Below are 21,013 nucleotides of genomic sequence, written 5' to 3'. Positions count from 1 at the left end.
AATGGAAGGAGGGAAGAAAATTTCTCGGAACTGAAGGACATGAGCTCTCAGATTGAAATGATCCTTCAAAGTCTAGCACAATGAATGAATATAGATGCACAGCAAGGCACATCACTGTAAAAAATCAGACTCCGCCTTTTATTGGGGCTGTGGCATGATCACTTTGTAGGAGAGCATTTAGGATAGGAGATATTGGTGCAGCTATCTTTGGACAATACAATCTGCCACATTTGCCCTCTGGCCACAACAATTTACATTCCTCCTGAATGCAAATACACCCTGCCCTTCCAGACCCCCAAAGTCTAACTCCAATTTTCAGCATCAACTTACACTCCAGGATCTTGTCATATAAACCAAGTTCAAGTCCAGATGGAGTTCTTCAAGTGCAATTTCTTGGGTACAGCTCCTCAAGGATGGTTCCTCATTCGGAACACTTGTAAACTAGAGACAAGTTATATGCCCCCACACACCCAGTACGTATGTACAATGGTGATACAAGGATAGGATAACCACAATAGAATTCCCTTCAAAAAGAGGGAGAACCGGAAGCAATACAGAATCATTGATCCATTGCAGTTCTGGACTCCACCCAGGCACACGTCTTATTTCCTTGATTGGGTCCCAGTATCTCTCCTGGGTAATGATTTTCCATGGCTTTTGACTATACTCTAGGCTTTGGTTCCATCTTTGAATCAAACTTTGATTTCCATACAACATAGCCTCTGTTTGCAGCTGAGTAGGTCTCTCAGCTTGCTTCCTGCCATACAAGTCTGGGGGTCCAAAGGCCACTTTTTATTTTATATTATCTATATCCTCTTTAGTCCAAGCTGGTGGTGCTTCCAACAACACAATTCTCTTAGAAACATGATAGTTCTTCTATTAACTTTATTGGGGTTTACTCCATTAGACAAAAGCTATACCCAAATCTCTTTGAGACAGGCCCTTCTCTATTTGGGGTCCCTATGAGGTTGCTGACGACCAACATCCTTAAGGTCCTTAGGCCTTTTGTCTATCTGAAAGTCTGCAAGACTCCACCTTGAAATCTTTCTGAGGTCTTAGCAAAGGGTTCATCTTTGCCCTAAGACCACATTTCTCCCACAGCACTCTGGATTTATCTTTGTCCTGAGGCACTGTCTTACTTTGAGTACTTTTTGCTTTTTGGAAAGATTGTCTTGAGCTCTATTTCCTCTAAATTCTACTCGAAAACAAAATAATTCATTCTTTAGTCCATCTCTCTCACATTTTACTGTAGGCAGCTAGAAAGACAGGCAACCTAGAAATCTCCACAGCTAAATCATCGCTTTCATTAGGTATATTCCTTATTTTTCACATTACCCTTATTTCACATTCCTTATTTTTCACATGACAGTATTGCCAAACTTTGTCATTACATAACAAGGGTCCTCTTACCTGCTGCTTCCAATAACATTTTCCTCACTCTTTTTTTTTTTTTTTTTGCTTTCTTTAAAAAAATTGAGTTCATAATAGATTACATTGTGAAGTTTCAGTTGTACATTATTTCTTGTCTGTCACCACATAAGTGCTCCCCTTCACCCCCTGTGCCCACCCACCCCCCATCTCCCTTCCCCTGGTAACCACTGAAATGTTTTCTTTGTCCATGTGTTTGTTTCTATTCCACGTATGAATGAATTTGTATGGTGTTTGTCTTTCTCAGTCCGGCTTATTTTGCTTAGCATAACACCCTCCAGGTCCCATCCATGTTGTTGCAAATGGGACAATTTTGTCTTTTTTCTGGCTGAGTAGTATTCCATTGTATTTATATATATACCACATCTTCTTTATCCAATCATTGGTCGATGGGCACTTGGATTGTTTCCATGTCTTGGCTATTGTGAATGGTGCTGGGATGAACATAGGGGCGCATATGTTACTTTGGATTGTTGATTTCAAGTCGTTTGGGTAGATACCCAGTAGTGGGATAGCTGGGTCATATGGTAGTTCTATTTTTAGTTTTTTGAGGAATCTCCATACTGTTTTCCACAGCGGGTGCACGAGTTTGCACTCCCTCCAGCAGTGTATGAGGGTTCCCTTTTCTCTACACCCACTCCAACATTTGTTATTTTTAGTCTTAGTGACTATAGCCATTTTAACTGATGTAAGGTGGTATATTAGTGGAGTTTTAATTTGCATTTCCCTGATGATTAGTGATGTTGAACATCTGTTCATGTGTGTATTGGCCATCTGTATATCTTCTTTGGAAAAATGTCTGTTCATATCCTCTGCCCATTTTTTGATCGGGCTGTTTGTCTCTTGTTGTTCAGTTCTGTGAGTTTCTTATATATTATGGAGATTAACCCTTTTTTGGATACGTGATTTGAAAATACTTTCTCCAAGTTGGTGGGCTGTCTTTTTGTTTTGATCCTGTTTTCCTTTGCCTTGCAGAAGCTCTTTAGTCTGATGAAGTCTCACTTGTTTATTTTTTCTTTTGTTTCCCTTGTCTGAGAAGACATGGTATTCGAAAAGATCCTTTTAAGTTTGATGTCAAAGAGTGTACTACCTATATTATCTTCCAGGAGTTTTATGGTTTCAGGATCTATCTTCAAGTCTTTGATCCATTTTGAGTTTATTTTTATGTGTGGCGTCCTCACTCTCTTTTAAGCCTTAATCGATAGTCCCCTTGAGACCCATCAGACTTCCACTAACAGTCTTCTCAGGGCCTTTCCAGTTTTTGCCTGCTGCCTGGTCTCAAAGCCAATGACACACGTTTTAGATTTTTGTTCACTGCAGCGCCTCACTCCCAGGAACATATTTTGTTCCAATCATCTACTGCTGCATAACAAACCACACCAAACTTAGCGGCATAAAAACCAACAATTTTATTATGCTCATGGATTCAATAGGTCAGGAATTATAGAGTCCAGCAAAAATGGCTTGTCCCTACTCCATGATGTCTGGGCCCCAAATTGAGAAGACTTGAATACCTGGGGTTGACTTAAATGGTTGGAGATGGAATCATCTGGAGCTTCTTACTCAAGTGTTGGGCACCTAGAGTGGGAGGATCTGAGGCCAGGCTTGCAGCTGGGCTTCTTATGGCGTGGCAGCTGGTTAGCAAGAGAGGCTGTCCTGAGAGAGAATGTCTGAAAAGTGAGTTCCCAGAGACCAACACAGAATCCCAGGCATATAGAGAGTCTATAAGAAATATTTCCTGAATTGAATGATTTCAGTCAATGGCACCAACATCCTACCAGACACATAGGTAGGAAAATCCCATGCCCACCTATCTTTCTAACCCCTCACCTACATACCTTCCTGAGCCCCATCACCGCATTGCTATAGACTGAATGCTTATGTCCCCCTCAAAATTCATATGGTGAAACCCAATCCCCAACGTGGTAGTATTTGGAGGTAGCGCCTTTGGGAGGTAATTAGGTTATGAGGGTGGAGATTCATAAGAGATTCCTGTCCTTATAAAAGAGGCCCAGGGGAGGTCCCTTGCCTCTTCTGCCATGTGAGGATACAGCGAAGAGACAGCCATCTATGAACTAGGAAGTGGGGCTTTAACACACAAGGAATCTGCCAGAGCCTTGATCTTAACCTTCTAACCTCTAGAACTGTGAGAAATAAATTCCCCTTGTTTATAAGCCACCTAGTCTATAATAGTTTGTCATAGTAGCTCGAACAGACAAATGTACTGACTATAGACCTCTTGTCAATCTCTGAACCAAACCTCTGTGCCTTTGCTCAGGCTGTTCCCTGGACTAGATGCCCTCCTTGCCCAGTTCCCATTCTCTATTCTTCGTCTTCTGCAGGCAACTTGAAGGACTACCTCTTCACCTCCAAATTCAAGTCAGAATAAATCTCTCGTTCCACTTATCCCAAGACATGTTGCCTGAATTCTCCCTGGCACTTAGTTAACAGCACCATCATACTTATGCTTACGTCTCATGTTCTCCTTGAGTTCACAAGTACCTTGAGTTCATCTGGCTTATTCATCTTCTATCCTTCACTAGTGTCTATCTTCTATACTCACTGGTGTCTATTAGGTTATTAGCACAAATTACATCCATGACCACTGTAGAATAATAGTGTGTTTTTGGTAAACTGCCATTATTTCTGCCAGTGAGTTCCTTGAGGACCATGTCTGACACAGTAACCGGCACATAGTAGGTGCTTAATCAACAGTTACTGAATTTTTAAAATTAAAAGAAGACCGGCAGTGAATTTATTTCTTAGCCTTTACAAGGTACTTTCACTTGGCCTTTCCACTTATCTCAACATAATTGCGCCTTTCCTCCACAGACTGGCCCTATCCGAATTATATTCCTTGTTTGTCACTTTTCAACGTGTACTAGTCCTCCACCGGTCAAGTCAGGCTCCGTTATGACCCCTTTGCAGCAGATAATATTTTCTACTTCTGCTAATATAATGATGTTCCACTGGAATGAAAGTTCCAAAATCCTGCCTCATACAATAAAGGTAGACTAGGTAATCTAGACTAAACTTCCTGGCTGAGAAAAACTGGACAATTATTAATAGCATCTGTTTGAAGTCATCAGAGAACCACCAAGGCACTTGAGGAATGACAAGGCCAAAATAGGAGGAGGAGAATAAAACCCAAAGAGGTGAGCCCAGCATTTAGTGCCACTTTTCCCCATAGGCAGGAATTCTAAACAGAAGGGTCCATGGATTGAATTCAAGGGATCCACACACTTGGATAAGAAAAAATCACAGGGGCCGGCCCAGTGGCATAGTGGTTAAGTTCGCGCGCTCCACTTTGGTGGCCCAGGGTTCGCAGGTTCAGATCCCGGGTGCAGACCTAGCACCGCTCATCAACCCATGATGTGGTGGCATCCCACACAAAAAGAGGAAGACTGGCACAGATGTCAGCTCAGCAAAAATCTTCCTCAAGCAAAAAGAGGAAGATTGGCAACAGATGTTAGCTCAGGGCCAATCTTCCTCACAAAAACAAGAAAAAATTACACCTTTATTTTTACTAACTTCTAACTGGAATTTAGTATTTCCTTCAATTATGAATGCAAATATAGTAGAGTTAGCAGTACCTGTGGTTTTGTCAACAATAGAAATCTCAGATGTTTTCGTATCACATTAAAGTTGTACCAGATATCTCACATTATCATTTACACTCATCATCATTTAAAAAATAAGGTATTATTGTACCCACTAGTAGTTCCAGGGGCCCCTGCCAGTCCTGAAAGGCAGCTGACAGACTGAGCAGGTAGTAGTTTTGAATTAATGTTAAGTTCCTGAGTTTACAAACGACTCTTGAGGATTGGTGGTCAAAAAAAGTGGAGCTCAGGACCCACGAAGGCTGAGGAGAGAGATTCTGGTAAATCCCTAAGGCTCTGGTGGGCACACTGAAAATCTCTATCTGGAAATAGAGCCGCCCTCCCTGACACTTAAGCCTAGCTTCAAATGAGTTCAACCCCTGATTGGATTGAAGTAATCCAGGATTGCTAGTGCTCAGGCCACCTGCCAGAAGCCAACATAAATCCTCTCTAAAGAAAGACAATGTCATTTTGGCCTCATATTATCTCTATAATTTTTCATATACAATGTACAATACTCAACTAAAGGGGAAAAACCTATACTACAAAATAAGACGATGGAGTAAAAACCCAAGAGTAGAATAGATAATAGACACAGACACACAGGGAATCTAGATGATGAATTATGGACTTTTTAATAACCAAGCTTTACTATGTTCAAGTAAATGAAAGATAAGATCTAGTAAAGAAACCATAAAAAAAGAACAGAATGATAATTCTTGAACTAAAAAATACAATAACTGGAAAAGGCTACATACTGTATGATTCCAACTATATGACACTGTGGAAAAGGCAAAACTACAGTAAAAAGATTAGTGCCTGCTAGGGGCTGGGGTCAGGGGGAAAGGATAAACAGACAAAGCATGGAAGATTTTTAGAGCAGTGAAAACACTCTGTATGATACTATAGCGATGGATATATGTCATTATACATCTGTCTGAACCCATGGAAGGTACAACACCAAGACTGAATCCCAAGGTAAACCACCCTTTGGGTGATTATCATGTGTCAGTGTAGGCTCATCATTTGTGACAAATGTACCACTCTGATGGGGGATGCTGGTAATGAGACAGGCTATGCATTTTGGGGGGCACTGAGTATATGGGAAATTTCTACCTTCCTCTCAATTTTGCTGTGAACTTAAAACTGCTCTGAAAAAATAAAGTCTTTAAAAAACAAACCAAAAAAGCATATTTAAACTACCTAAGTTTTCATATTTAAACTACCTAAGGTTTTTATTCTATATGAATAAACTATAGACAGTAAAGCTAATTAAAACTCTCTTTGTGTCTGGGAATAAAAATAAGGAAGAATGAAGATGCACTGTGGGGGCAAGACTAAGAGAAGGACAAGAGACACTGGTAAACAAATCCTAAGGTTTCTTCAAGCTAACTTTCAATCATTCATAGTTTCCCCAGCTGGCAATTTCCTTTTTTTCTTCTTTTGTCTTTGAAAGAGCGATTGGGTCCGGCCCCGTGGCCAAGTGGTTAAGTTTGTGTGCTCCACTTTGGCGGCCCAGTGTTTCGCAGGTTTGGATCCTGGGCACGGACATGGTATCGCTCATCAAGCCAGGCTGAGGCGGCATCCCACATGCCAAAACTAGAAGGACCCACAACTAAAACTAAACAACTATGTACTGGAGGGCTTTGGGGAGAAAAAGGAAAAATAAAATCTTTTTTTAAAAAAAAGAGAATGATTAAAAGTTCCATGGATAAGATTTTAAAAAGTAAGAAAATAAAACAATATTTGAAATTAAGAACTCAGTAGATGGTTTAACAGCAAATTAGATATAAATGAAAAAAGAATTAATGAACTGGAAAATAAGTCAGAAAAAATATCCAAAAGAAGCATAAAAGACAAAATAATGAAAAATGCAGAAAAGTGCATGAGATAGAGGATACCATGAAAACGTCTAAAGTTTGTGTAATTGGAATTCTAGAAGGAGTGAAGATAGTGGATCAGAAGCAAATTTGAAAAGCCAAAAATTGAGAACTTTTCAAAACTAATAAAAGACATCAAGTTACATGTTTGAGAAGCACTAAGAACCCCAAATAGTTTAAATATACAGAAAAGCAAACCTAAGCACATTATAGTAAAACTACCAAAAACCAAAGATCAAGAAGAAATATCCAAAAGGTAGCCAGCAATAAAAGACAGATGAGGGGCTGGCCCCGTGGATGAGCGGTTAAGTTCGGACACTCTGCTTCAGCGGCCCGCGGTTCCCTGGTTTGGATCCTGGTTGTAGGCTTACGCCTCACTCATCAAGCCACGCTGTGGAGGCATCCCACATGGAAGAACTAGAACGACCTGCAACTAGGACATGAACTATGTACTGGGGCTCTGGGGAGAAGAAGGGAAAGAAGGGGAAGACTGGGAACAGACGTTAGCTCAGCGCCAATCTAAAAAAAAAAGATGATTTTCAAAGGTATAAGAATAAGACTGACAGCTGACTTCTCAACAGAAACAGTAGAAACCGTAAGATAACGGAATGGTATCTCCAAAGTGCTAAAAGAAAATGACTGCCAACCTAGAATTTATACCAGAAAAAACTGCCCTTCAAAAGTGAAGCTGAGGGGCTGGCCCTGTGGCTGAGTGGTTAAGTTCGTGCCTCTGCTGCAGGCGTCCCAGTGCTTCGTCGGTTCGAATCCTGGGCGCGGACATGGCACTGCTCATCAAACCACGCTGAGGCAGCGTCCCACATGCCACAACTAGAAGGACCCACAATGAAGAATATACAACTATGTACCGGGGGGCTTTGGGGAGAAAAAGGAAAAATAAAATCTTAAAAAAAAAAAAAAAAAAAAAGTGAAGCTGAAAATTCAAATAAGGTCTATAGTTAATAGTTTTCAATTAATGTTAAGTTCCTGATTTTCATAATTACACTATGGTAATAGAAGATGTTAACATTAGTGGAAACTGGGGGAAAGGGATATGGGAACTCCGTATTATTTTTGCAACTTTTTTCTAAGTCTAAAGTTATTACAAAAGAAAAAAAAGGTGAAATAAAGATAGTTTCAGAATGAAAACTAATTTCAGAATGGAAGCTCCATGAAGGTTGGGATTTCTTGTCTGTTTTGTTCACTGCTGTATCCCTTAGTGTCCAGAACACTGACTAACCCAAAGGCACCCAGTAAATATTTGTCGAATGAAAGAACAACAGTAGCAGTGGTTATCACTTATTCAACACTTAGCATATCTTAGGTAGAATACCAAGCACTTTACATGCATTATCTTTACATTCATTATCCTTCCAATACCCATATAACATAGAATTTTATATTTCCTATGAGTCTCCCTATTTTATACATGAGGCTAAGCAACCTGCCCAAGGTCACATACTACTAAGCGGCAGGTCCTCAAACACAGCTCTGACTCCACAGTCTGTGTTCTTAACCACTAGGCTACAGTGCCTTCATGTCACACAAAAATACTTTTCCTTTCTTTTTTGCTTATTCAAAATTTCCAGGTTAATATCGGTCACTGTTCTCCAGAGAAACAGAACAATAGTATATAGAGATACATATAAGAGAAGATTTAGTTTATGTGATTATGGAACTGACTCATGTGATTATGGAGGCCAAGAAGTCCCACGTTTTGCCTCTGCAATCTGGAGAACCAGGAAACTTGGTGGTGTCATTCAATCCAAGTCTGAAGGCCTGAGAACCGGGGGGGGCAATGGTGGAAGTTGTGGTCCGAGTTGGAAGGCCTGAGAACCACGAGCTCTGATGTCCAACGTCCAAGAGCAGAGGAAATGGATGTCTCAGCTCAAAGAGAGCAAATTCACCCTTGGTCACCTTTTGTTCTATTCAGGCCTTCAACGGACTGGATGATGCCCAGGTGCATTGGTGAGGGTAATCTTCTTTATTCCGTCTACTGATTCAAATGCTAACCTCTTCCGAAAACATCCTCACTTGTTAATCAACAAGCATTATATCCTCAACTCGAATACCTCCCCGTATAGGCAAGTGGTCACATCTCATATTCCTATCGATACAGGCCACATTTGAAGTTCTATAACAATACTCGATATTCTGGTAAAGGGATAAAGAAAATATTTAGTCAGAAAAACTATGCAAGGAACAGTGTTTTAAGATGCTTTAGAGATCAGGCTTGTATGGTTTAAGATGTTAAACATCAAATATGACTCAGTAAAACACTACCTTAAAAAGGTGGTTTACATCAAATTTTCTACGATATCTTCTTTCCTTACGGCAAGTTAGTGGATACTCAGGGCAATTTGGAGAGAGCATACAGTTCTCTTGGTTAAACCCCCTCGAGAGGGCATGTATACTGCAGAGAAGGTGAAGCATGAGAGCGTGCAGAGGAACAGCTATCCCTCCGCATGTCAACTGCAGCTTGTGTGGTGTAAATATACTCTCCCTGCCTGGAACCGCCTGCGTAACATTCTCTCTTCGGGCTCTGTGGTTTCTCAATACATTCCAACTGTTCGGAGGCTGGAGCTTGGCTCAGCAAGCACAGATAAACAGCTTCCTGGAGCAGGCTGCCAGTGTGAGGAGCAATGACCTCAGCAGAGAACGTCTGCTTTTCATTACCCTGAGCACATCACTGCACTGCTAGAGCTAAGAGGAGGAACAGTAACAAGTTGGATAGAGTTGACCGGCTCAGGTCTCCCGTTACACCTCGAATTTTTTAATCTTGGCAGCTGGAGGAAAGAGGGTATAAACAGGAAGTGAGGAAATGGCTTATAGGTAGACAAAAAAATAGGAAAGCTTTCTTAGGCTATTCTCTGAATGAACTAAATGATGAGTGAAGTAGCTAACACTAAATGGGTAATAGTCATGCAGGAAATCATCAAATGTCTGTAATCTTCAAAGAAGTACACAAAATGCAGGGTAAGCAAAAAGCGTTACAGAAAACACAAGAGAGACTAAAAAAGACTTCAAGATCTTCAACTCTGGGGCTGGCCTGGTGGCACAGTGGTTAAGTTCCCACGTTCCGCTTCTCAGCGGCCCGGGGTTCGCTGGTTTGGATCCTGGGTGCGGACATGGCACCGTTTGGCAAAAGCCATGCTGTGGTAGGCGTCCCACATATAAAGTAGAGGAAGATGGGCACGGACTTTAGCTCAGGGCCAGTCTTCCTCAGCAAAAAGAGGAGGACCGGCAGTAGTTAGTTCAGGGCTAATCTTCCTAAAAAAAACAGATCTTCAACTCTGACATCATTTAAAGAAAAAGAAGAGAAAGACTATCACTTTCCAAGACATCCACGAAGTAGGAGAGAAGCCAAACTCCCAGAAAACTGGAGCTAAAGGGGAATGGGACATAATGAAAATGAATTATCTACAGCCAGACATTTTACACACGTCATTTCCCTGGATTTGCACAGTAACCCTATGAGACAGGTACTATCATCCCTAGCAAGACCCTGACTTGGAAAAGAAAACACAAGGACATTAACGAAGACATTTGTCGTTGATGTTATTTTAATGACAAAGGGATGAGTTGAAGGCTGCTTCTATGCCCACTCCGGAACAGCATTACCTCCTGCTGCAGGCCCAGAATTCAACAACCCTGGGTCAGCGTGTCCTAAAATAAATTTACACGCTCAGGACATTTTCTGATAAGACAGTTTCCACTGTGCTGGTCAGAGCTGCATCTGATAGTTGAAGAAAGGAATCACAGTTATGACCTCAGACAGGAAATTGGTTGGACATGACCCCACTTGAGGGATCCTGAGAAACAATTTGTTTCGTGGGGAAGTCACTGACTGTAAAGATGCACCTGCCACGGGGCTGGAAGCTAAGAGGCGGACAAACATCTTAGCAAATCATAGTAACAGAGAGAAGCTTCATTGGACTTTCATTCCACTTTTCTCAGGGAAGAGGAACCTTTGTGTGGCTGCCAAAATCCTCACTGTCCCTCCTCCTTCCCTTCTGCCCCTCCACCCCCATCCCAGTTCATTAAAGGCCTTCTGGTCGAAGGTGCCAGCTTGTGTCATTCTTTCTTGCTCTGGTGCCAGGCCTGTGCAGCCAGTACCACAGCTCTTTTCAAGCTCTGGGCAAATTATGGAAGAAATTAAAAGTACCGATGGATTTCAATTGTTCTATTGTTGAGGAAGTCAAGCTTCTTAACTCCTGAGGAGCTATTTAACATCACTAATGGCACTACTGATAATTCAGTTAATTCAGATTTGTGTGTGCCTGCCTGATTGCCAGACGAGTACTCAAGGAATTATCAGGGTGGCACGTATGAGAAGGAAGACCAGGGCTTGGATTGGACCAAATGAAGATACTTCATATTATTATAGATTAAAATAAATCAGGCAGTTTCTCTGGGGGAATATTTTAGTATGGAGAATTATACCTCAATTTTCTATTAGCTAGCTGTAAAAGCAGCTCCCGTGCAAACAGAACTAATATCACAGTCTTGAGAATACTTCAGCCAAGGATGGCGTTCCTTCATTTCCTCTTCTTGAACGGTTTCACAACAGCTAAGTTTCTCTTAACTTGTAGAAGGGAGGGGGTGGGGAAGTAAAGTCTTTCCTGACAGGGAGAATCTGGGCCCAATTATTACTTCCATAACCTTTGACTCCGACTTCTAAATGAGTCAGGGGACCAGTGGGCTGTGAAATGGCTTCCTCAGTTACCAGGTCAAGTGCTGCTGGATGGTTTCCTGTAATCAAAACACGGACTGAAGAAGAGAGATGGATTCTAAGCAAATACGCAGCTGCTTCTATCCTCAATGAGCCCGGATTTTTACATTTCAGGATAGATTTTGGTGACTCTAAACTCGCCCATAGTCTCCCTGCAGTCTTCTTGCTGTAGAATACCTCTGGTCCTAGAGAAAAGAACCAGAATCCTCTACAGATTTCACAAATGACAGCTTAACAGAAGTGCCCGGGCCAATAACAGTGAGGAGAGGATTGCTCTAGCTCAAGGCAAAATCTATTCCTGGCAATTATCTGAGTCTGTGAGAATCCAGATGCTGACAATGAGAAATGGGTAATTTTCTGTTACAATGTGTCAACTCCAGCTGAGAACTGAACTACGGAAAAAAGATGGGTGGGGGGAAGCATTACCCCTTTTGAAGAAGCCTATAATAGGATTAGTCACCATTACTTCACCTCACCACATTTTGGCTCAAGTTAACAACAATAAGTAGGGAAAACATGGAGCAGAAGTGGCCCAGAGAAATCTCAGTCCATCCCTCATTCAAAGCGATGAGCTTGGAAATCAGTGAAGGCCTGGTTTGTTCTCATGTGTTTCTTGTTGCTCCAAATCTCTGCTCCTCTGTTACCATGGGCACAAGAAGAACCTCAAACAACATTACTTAAATGCTGGATGGTAGATAATCCTAAAAAATCCGCCAACTTTAGAACTGAGAATTTATACCCTGACTGTTCTAGATTATTTAGGAGAGAACTGGGTCATCTTTTCATAGGGCTTAGAGCACCTGTTTAAAAAAAGAAGTAATAATACATATTTTATAATCATGGATTATTTTCATTAGAGTTACATTTTAAGTGATTTAGGAATATGAACTATTGGAATCTTTTTTCTCCAAGAGTGAATTAGTGAAGTTCACATTTCATGAATTTATTCTAATCAAAACAATAAAAAAGGAAATTTGATGCTGGTTCCTTTTACTACAATAGTATATAAAAAAAGTTTGCAAATTCCCAACTAAACTCTGATAATTAATATGTATCAGAATGGAATTATTAATGTTCCTTTTCTAAAACTGACAAAGATTTCCATCTCCATATTTATACTGTATATTAGATACACATAATTTTTTTTTAAAGATTTTATTTTTTCCTTTTTCTCCCCAAAGCCCCCCAGTACATAGTTGTATATTCTTTGTTGTGGGTCCTTCTAGTTGTGGCATGTGGGACGCCGCCTCAACGTAGTTTGATGAGCGGTGCCATGTCCGCGCCCAGGATTCGAACCAATGAAACACTGGGCCGCCTGCAGCGGAGCGCTCGAACTTAACCACTCGGCCACGGGGCCAGCCCCGAGATACACATAATTTTTATGACTAATTATTTTATTACTTTCATTTATTTTTTATTTTATTTTATTTTAAATACTATTTTTTCCCCCTTTTTCTCCTCAAAGCCCCCAGGTACATAGTTGTATATTCTTAGTTGTGGGTCCTTCTAGTCGTGGCACGTGGGACGCTGCCTCAGCATGGCTCGATGAGTGGTGCCATGTCTGCACCCAGGATTCGAACAGATGAAACCCTGGGCTGCCTGCAGCGGAGCGCGCAAACTTAACCACTCAGCCATGGGACCGGCCCCTATTACTTTCATTTATTATATGAGCAGTGCACAAGGGAGGCCAATTACCTGTAAGACGGCTTTCTATGACCACTGTCTAGTAAGGGTATTCCATTCTGAGTAGCAGCAAATAAAATCAACCAGATTATCTTTTTTGGACACGGAAAGCCTAGATAATAAAAGTGGACAAAGAGAAGGTGAGAATCTGAGCAGAGAACTCATTGGCTTTCCAATGGGATGAGCCCTCAAGTGCCATCTCCTCAAAGAGGCCTTCCTGACCATCCTATATATCACATTACCCTAGTTATTTCCTTGTTATTTATCTTGTTACAGTTATCAGCTGTGTAACCTTGGGAATGTTACTTTTCTGTGCCTGAGTTTCCTAATGTGTAAAATGAAGATAATACTAATACCTCACCTTACAGTATTATAAGAATTAAATGAGATAATAACGTCATATGCTTAGAATGGTGCCTAGCACATAGCAAGTATTTATTAACTATTAGTTATTGCTGTTATCTGAGTTTACTTCTTTATTGACTATGTCTCTCACTAAACCCCAGGTCCATGAGGGTAATTACCTTATTTGTCTTGTTCACCACTATACCTCCATTGCCTACTACACACATAGGCACACAGTAGGTGCTCAAAAATAATCATGGAATGAATAAATTCACAAATGAATGCTGTCTTATATTCTCACATGTCCTTAAAATAAATCTTCATCAATGAAGGTAATCTGTGTACTTGCAACCAAAACAGTCACCATGAAAACTTCCCCAAGAAGCTAAAATCATCATTTAAAAAAACGAAAACAAGACACTTGAGCATAAGAAAGAGCCCTCCTGGGCCCACCGACCAAGACCACAGAGTCCCATTCTTTCTATATTAGTATGTGGAGGTCAAGCTCCCCACTGCCACAGTGTTGTAACTATCAATTTAGCTTGTGAAGAATGGTTCCCAATTCTGATAGGAATTCTCAGATTTCAGCCTATTTTTCTCTCATCATTATTTTCCAATGTCTTAAAAAACCACATCTCTCATTTTATCTTTACCGCAAGAACCTGGTCACACTCTGCTGTGGTTTCCAAGTTACAGCTACTCTGGCCTTCTTTTCTTGGATGTACTTCTTCAGAGGCCCCGACCTGGTGCTGACACTTGGTCTATTCTTGGAGTGGCACCTCTAAATACTAATTCCGTTTACCTTCCACTGGTTGAAAGACAACATTCAGAGGTAGAAGTTGCATACAACATAAAAGAAAATCCGCTGGGATTTAGTATCCTTCTTTCAAGAGTGTCCAGAGGAATATGATCCGAAGAGCTCACAGTCTCGCAGACATCCACACACAGTACAGCTTTAGCCACTCATGGTTTACCACTGATCCAGATTTGCTGGAACAATCACGGATTTGTTGAAAAACACCAACAACCAAGAAGTGACAGCACAGGTGAAAGGGCAAGCAGACCCACAGAAGAAAATCAGCAGAAAAGCCTTCCAAAAACAATTTTGAAGAGTACTTTCATCACCATTTAAAGGTAAATCATCCTGCATTAAATGTATGAAAATCTCAAGGTATGAATCTGACACTGAGAGATGGAAGTATACAGTTAACATATTTAAAAAAATCACGTTTCCTATTGTTTAGAGACAGCTCCAATTATATACCCACAAAAGGCCAATACTGAACATTTAAATGGCAATGTACTGAGGTCACCAGACAAAGCTATGTGATAAACTTTGTGGAACATTGTTCATAAGAGAAATTTCAAAGAATTTAGAAATTATATCTACAAGAGACTTCAAAATATTATCTGGTTAGGCCTCCAGCAACATTTAGCAGTGTAGTGACTTGGAGGCAGTAGAGAATAGTAACATTATAACGTTCCAGAAGAGGCTTGACTCCTAACTCTGTCACTGATCAGCCTGCGAACTTAAAGAAACTATTTTAACCTTTCTGAGCCCTTAGTTTCCTTATCTTTAAAATAGAGATAATAATAGTACCTACGCTTCAAAGAATTATAGTGGCTGACACGTAGTATGATTTTAATAAAATATTGCTTATTAGAATTTATAATTATTACATTATTATTAGCATGTAAGACTTTATTATACCCATTTCATGGATGAGGCAATTAAAACCCAGAAAATTTCAGAAATTTGCTCAAGATTATAGAGCGAGGACTCATCAGAATAAGGAACTCCTCTTCCCAGCACAGTGCTCTTTTCATTCCATTATGCTTCTACAATTCAACACAAAACTGAGGTCTGAGAAAGAAGGATTTTCACCAGATAAATAAAATTCACAATCAGAGTAAAATCAGGAGCTTCTACCATTCAGATTCCTTGTCTATCAAATACTACTTCTCATTCCATCATACATCCCCATCTTTCTAATCTTTTTTTTTTTTTTTTAAGGATTTTGGAGCTTTGATGCTAGTTCACTTCTCAAAATAACTTGCCTCAGGCCAGTATGGTGTCTTAGAGTTAGAGAAGTGTCAGGTATATGCTACTCACATACATTACGTAATTTTTAGTTTCCTGAGGACAAGAAACAGCTCACTTGGCAACTAGATTTCTATCAGCACTGCGAAAAATCTTAAGATTTTTTTCAACAGTGTATTGGTAGACAAAAGCTACAGTCAACCGCATTCAATAGCATTTTGAAACAGTTACAAGCCTTAATATTGGCTCTCTAGAGTTCAGTATCAGTTACGTTAACCAGTGGGGTTCACTTTTGGAGTGTTACATACATGGTACACAGCTTCATAAATGGCAGAATATAGAGCTTTATCAAAACGAATCAACAAAAAAGAGAGAAAAAACAAGAGATACTCCTTATTAGTAACAAGATCAAGCATAAAAATAGATAGTATGCAATCACTTAAAATATAGATACAGTTAGAGATTCAACAAACATTTACCTAACATCTAGTATATTTTAGGCATCATGCCAGGCACTGGGAATACACAGATGAAGAAGAAATAATGCCTACCTTCAAGGAACCAGTAAAATAAGGCAAAGACTTATAAAGGAGACGGTGGGGTGCGGGGGGTGGAGAATAAAACGAAAAAAGCCAGGAAGAAGCATTGCCCCCAGAAGAATCATATTTCATCTGGCAAGGAGCCTCAAGAGTGCTGGTACAGATTAAATGGCCGAGAAACTTGACCCCTAGGCTTGTCAGTTCTGTAAAAGCAAGCAAAACTATTTAATCTCAGGCTTTATTCCCTGCCCACCTCATTTGCTTCAGCCCACACCATGAGAACAAGTAAGATCCCTTTCTCTACTTCATCCCCCTTTAGAAGACAGGGAGAAGGGACCAGCTCTGCTCCTGGAAAGCCTGTTTTTCCTAGGAACTTGAAATTCCAATCCATAATAAATCTCGATTTTATTTGCAAGACCTATAGCTCAGCAAAAAAGCTAGGGAGAGTAAAAAATTCCCCTAATAGCAACCCAAGTTTAGGCCATTAGAGTAGCCATCTGATTTTTAAGGAACCTCTAGAGAACAGAAAAGAAAAAATCTATTTTCAAGGAGGATAGAATTGAGTTCATGATTCGCCTTAAATAGAAGCCTGTAAGAGGCTATTCTTCTTTTCCTAGAATACTCCCAATAAACCAGAAAAAAAGAAAAGAGAACCTAAATGATTATATAAATATGTGATGGCATTTTGGCAAGAAAAATAATGTTTTGTATTTCTTTAGCATATCCTTTCATGAAGACCAAGATGTTTTAAACTGATCACCTCATTTAGCCCCAAAACAGTTCTGCCATATTAAAAAGGTAGCCATCATTTTGACTTTTACACACCCCAAGCATACTTTCCAAAGAAGCACGACCCTTCAAAGGTCTTTGAAAGGTGACCTGTCTCTAGAAATACTCTGAAATCGTTAAATGATTGACACAACATTCTAGAGAAGGAAAACTGCAGAGGAACATCCTCCTAATAAGCATTTCCATGAGAAAAGCCAGCCATGGAAAACACAGGCTAAAGGAACACTGGCTAAAGGAAATCAGAGTGAACATTCTGAATGATGGAGAAAGTTCAAAATTCTAAGACGGTGGGACCTAAAGAACTAGGGCTCAGAGATCAAACAAGCAGCTGCTGGGCTTCTGCAGTTCAGGACCGTTCACGAGACTGATCACTGGACAAAACTGGCTGCACCGAAGGCATGTTCCAAAACGTGTCCTGGCAGCCCTCAACCAACCTACCAAAACTGAGCATTCACTGCCACTACGTCATCGGCACTGTCCTGCTCTATTTCTCTCGTACCTTGCCTGCTTCCAAGTGCCTCCTTTGGGTTTGCCCTACTGGCAAAGCACTCACATACTTACTATTCAGTGAAGAACCTGGCAATGCCGTATTGGCTAATATCTTCCTTGTTCTCTAGCAGCTGGCACACTGCGTCCTCCATGTACGTGAGGACATGTCGCTGGGCTGCAGGAAAAAAAAGCAAGAAAGACAAAGTGAGAGAGACAAAAAAAGTGTCCTCCCAATCCCAGAAGGAGGCCATGCAAGTCAAGCAAGGCGTCGGCTCTGCCCTGTGAAGTGGACTGGACAGGCCAACCAAACTGCCACCTCGCTGAGCTATGGTCTCCAAGAGGAGAATGGGAGATGACGCAGAACACGACCTGCTGCCAGCTGATTGGCTGTGAGTGTTAACGTCAACGCTTCACCCTTCATTTCAGGGCTGAGGGTGAGGAGCTTTAGCACCACTGAGCAGATGCACCTGGAAATTCTTTTCTTCCCACCTCCTTCCACCCTCTTCCACTTCTGCATTTCTCAGAAACTTATCCCAGGGAGTAGTGAGTCCATGCCTGAAGCGTAGATGATCTGACTGCAAAGAAAACTCAATTCTTTACTAAAACAAGTCACTGAAGGGCCAGCCCGGTGGCGTAGTGGTTAAGTTCGGCTTCAGAAATCAGAGAGACCCGAGTTCCATTTTCAGCCCTGCCGATTCTGAGCTGTGTGACCTTCAGCAACTTACCCTTCAAGCCTATTTCCTCACTGCAAAAGGTGGCTAATAATACTATTACTATTCGTAATAATAATACTATTAATATCTACATCATAGGGTTATGAGAATTAAATAAGATAATGCATGCAAAACACCACAGTGCCTGGTTTGCTTGATATGTTTTCTTAAAAGCCCATCTCAAAGGGCTACTGGAGTTTTACTTCAGTAAACAACATAGGCTACAGCTTCTAATATGGCAGGTGCTCAACAAATGCTTGTTGCCCTTCCCTGAATTTTGTCTTTAGGTATAACAATGGTATCCTGACGTAGAAACTTCCAATTCCGTGTTTCCATTTACCATCCAAAAATTAAAAAACAAAACAAACAAACTTTCTTCTGGAGCAGTGAGAACAAAAAACCCAAAAGTAATGAATATCTTGCCAAAAAGCAATGCCATGAAGTTGCTACCAAGATGGACATTTGCCTCTCTCCTAGTTTGATCCCTCAGGAAAATAGGCAGGAATTATCTAAACTTTATAAAAATGCATACTTCAAAAAGCTATTCCTGAAGTCTTGGTAGTCTAGTGAAACTTATAAAGGAAATATGTTATTCTACCCAAGCTGTACTCGAGACAGTCTTCATTTGACAACGGTGACCTAGGGTTTCACCACATTTGCACCAGCCTAAACTCCAGTTGAATGACATGTTTACATTCCGTGACTTATTCTATCAATATGAGTGCTCCCCAAAGCTAACAACGATCCACCACTGCAAACATTCTCCAGTCCCCCACCCCCCAAAAAGACGTGAAAACAAAATCAGTGCTTCACCAACAGTTCACCCAACTGGAAAACTATTTCTCTAAGAAACAGCCAAAACTGCAAGTGAGGTTGTGAGATAATCCATGCCAATTTCTGGCACTGACTGTTTCATAATCAAGTATATATTAAATTGGGAAGAAAAGCAGCCAAACGAACATTAAAATCAGCTATCTTTTCACCTCTGTATTCTCCTTCCCTTCTTTGAACCACTTATCCTGACCTCACACAAAGATTCCTTCCCTGGGCCACATGGGCTATGGGACTTAGATCTACCTAAGGCTCGGACAGGATTTTTTTTTGTTTTTTTGTTTTTTGGATGGTAGAAATGAAAGAGCTCTACTTAGAAGCAAATCCTGCTGCTTCACCTCCCTAGCTTCAGGGACTAAGTCAATCTGAAATCCCTTTAAGGGAGAAATGTTTTCAGGGCAGTTAGAATCAAAGTACTTTGGTCCTACTCAAAAAAAAAAGGAGGAATTTTCTGGAAAGCAGACTTTCCACCAAAAAAAGGGGAGGGGAGAAAAAGCAAAATAAAAGACTGTACCTGTTTAACATTCATCTACCAATGATGTTTATTGATGTTTAGAGTTTAATATTACATATAATAATGATAATAACAATAACAGCCACCAATTTGGAACACCTGTGCAACTTATTAAACAACAACATGCCAGATACTGTGCGAATGTTTCGCATGCATTATTTTATTTAGTCTTCCTAACAATCCTATGATAGGTATTTTGATTACTTCCATTTTACAAATGGGAGAACCGAGATTTATGGAATTAAAGTAACTTGCTCAAGATCACATAGATTGTAAGAAGAGAAGCCGAGACTTAAATTAAGGTTTGTCTCATACCAAGAACCCACGCTCTTAACAATACCACGCTTTACAATCAGTTTTAGAAGTAAACATGATCTTTATTTTACACAGAGTGCAAAAGCAATGGTGTATGCTGATAGTAAAATCATCTGAGAGATGTGGTCCATTTGTACCTATGTGAACTCATATGTGTAAGCGTGTGTGTGTGTGTGTGTCCTGTCCCCACCTGCATGGGTGTGCATGCCAATCAGCATTTGTGTGAAGTCAGAACTTGTCCCCGTATTTCAAAGTTTCTTACAAAGAACCACCCCACCACAAGGTATTCACCCCACCCCTTCCTAGTTCACAAAGTGGAAACAGAAAGCCCTGGCGTTCTTTTATCTGTGGGTGAAGGGAAGGAGCTAAGCAGAGCCAGCAGAGGTAGGGAGAAGTTCCTCCCTGCAGAGAATTCCACGTAAGCCAAGTGTGAAGAGCTCTCTAATTGCTGCTCCCTGGTGGTTTCCTTCACCTGCAGCTCTTATCAGTCCAATGTTCCCTCTGTAGTTAAGTGCACAACCCAACCCTGGAAAATCCTTGCCGTTTATCAAACTTCAATGAGACAGAAGTTCAAAGCTCTTGCCTGGCAATAAAACGTGGAGAGTGTCGTTTTCTATTATTTTTTTTAATGCAAAGGAATAGGCTTTAATTTATGTGAATGATTAAAGAATAAAAACTGCACACCTGCACCCCCTGAGGGCCAAGATACCTGGGCAACTTAGCTGCCCTCTTGGAAAAGGAGAATCATTTCAGATGGGCTTTTCCTCTTCTGCTTTGCCGTGATTTCCAAACAAGGGCAGGATTAGTTTAGTAACAGGTACCAATAAGATACACATTGGGCTCTACTGTTCTGAAATCCACACAAGGCCCAAGTGTCCATGTCTTGCTCAGATGGCATTGCTGTCTGAGATAAGTACTTAAAACTTCAACACGCTGCACTGAAAACTCTAAGTGAAATATAAGTAAACACTGCATGATCTATATGAACCTCGAAGGGGAAGGTGGTTGTGGGTCAGAAACTTCTTGCTTCTGTCGACTCACCTCCTGCTGATCACTTAATCTCTTTGTACCACAGTTTCTCCTGCTGTAAAATGAGCATGATACTAAGAAGGCTATGT

The 21,013-nt window shown here is 40.7% G+C and overlaps 1 protein-coding gene across 4 annotated transcripts in view; it reads right to left on the bottom strand.

The window, feature by feature from the left end:
- CSTPP1 (centriolar satellite-associated tubulin polyglutamylase complex regulator 1) overlaps positions 1 to 21,013 on the bottom strand; it is a 184,174-nt gene that overhangs the window by 120,346 nt on the left and 42,815 nt on the right. For all 4 annotated transcript variants that reach the window (XM_008543231.2, XM_008543195.2, XM_008543187.2 and 1 more), the window contains exon 2: positions 17,595 to 17,697. In XM_008543231.2, the coding sequence (XP_008541453.1) occupies positions 17,595 to 17,697 (103 nt within the window). The remainder of the gene's footprint in view (positions 1 to 17,594; positions 17,698 to 21,013) is intronic.

This window comes from Equus przewalskii, chromosome 11 (assembly GCF_037783145.1).
Source record: "Equus przewalskii isolate Varuska chromosome 11, EquPr2, whole genome shotgun sequence".
Lineage (NCBI taxonomy): Eukaryota > Metazoa > Chordata > Mammalia > Perissodactyla > Equidae > Equus > Equus przewalskii.
Note: the sequence above shows the minus strand (reverse complement) of the source record. Positions and strands in the feature narration are given on the sequence as shown.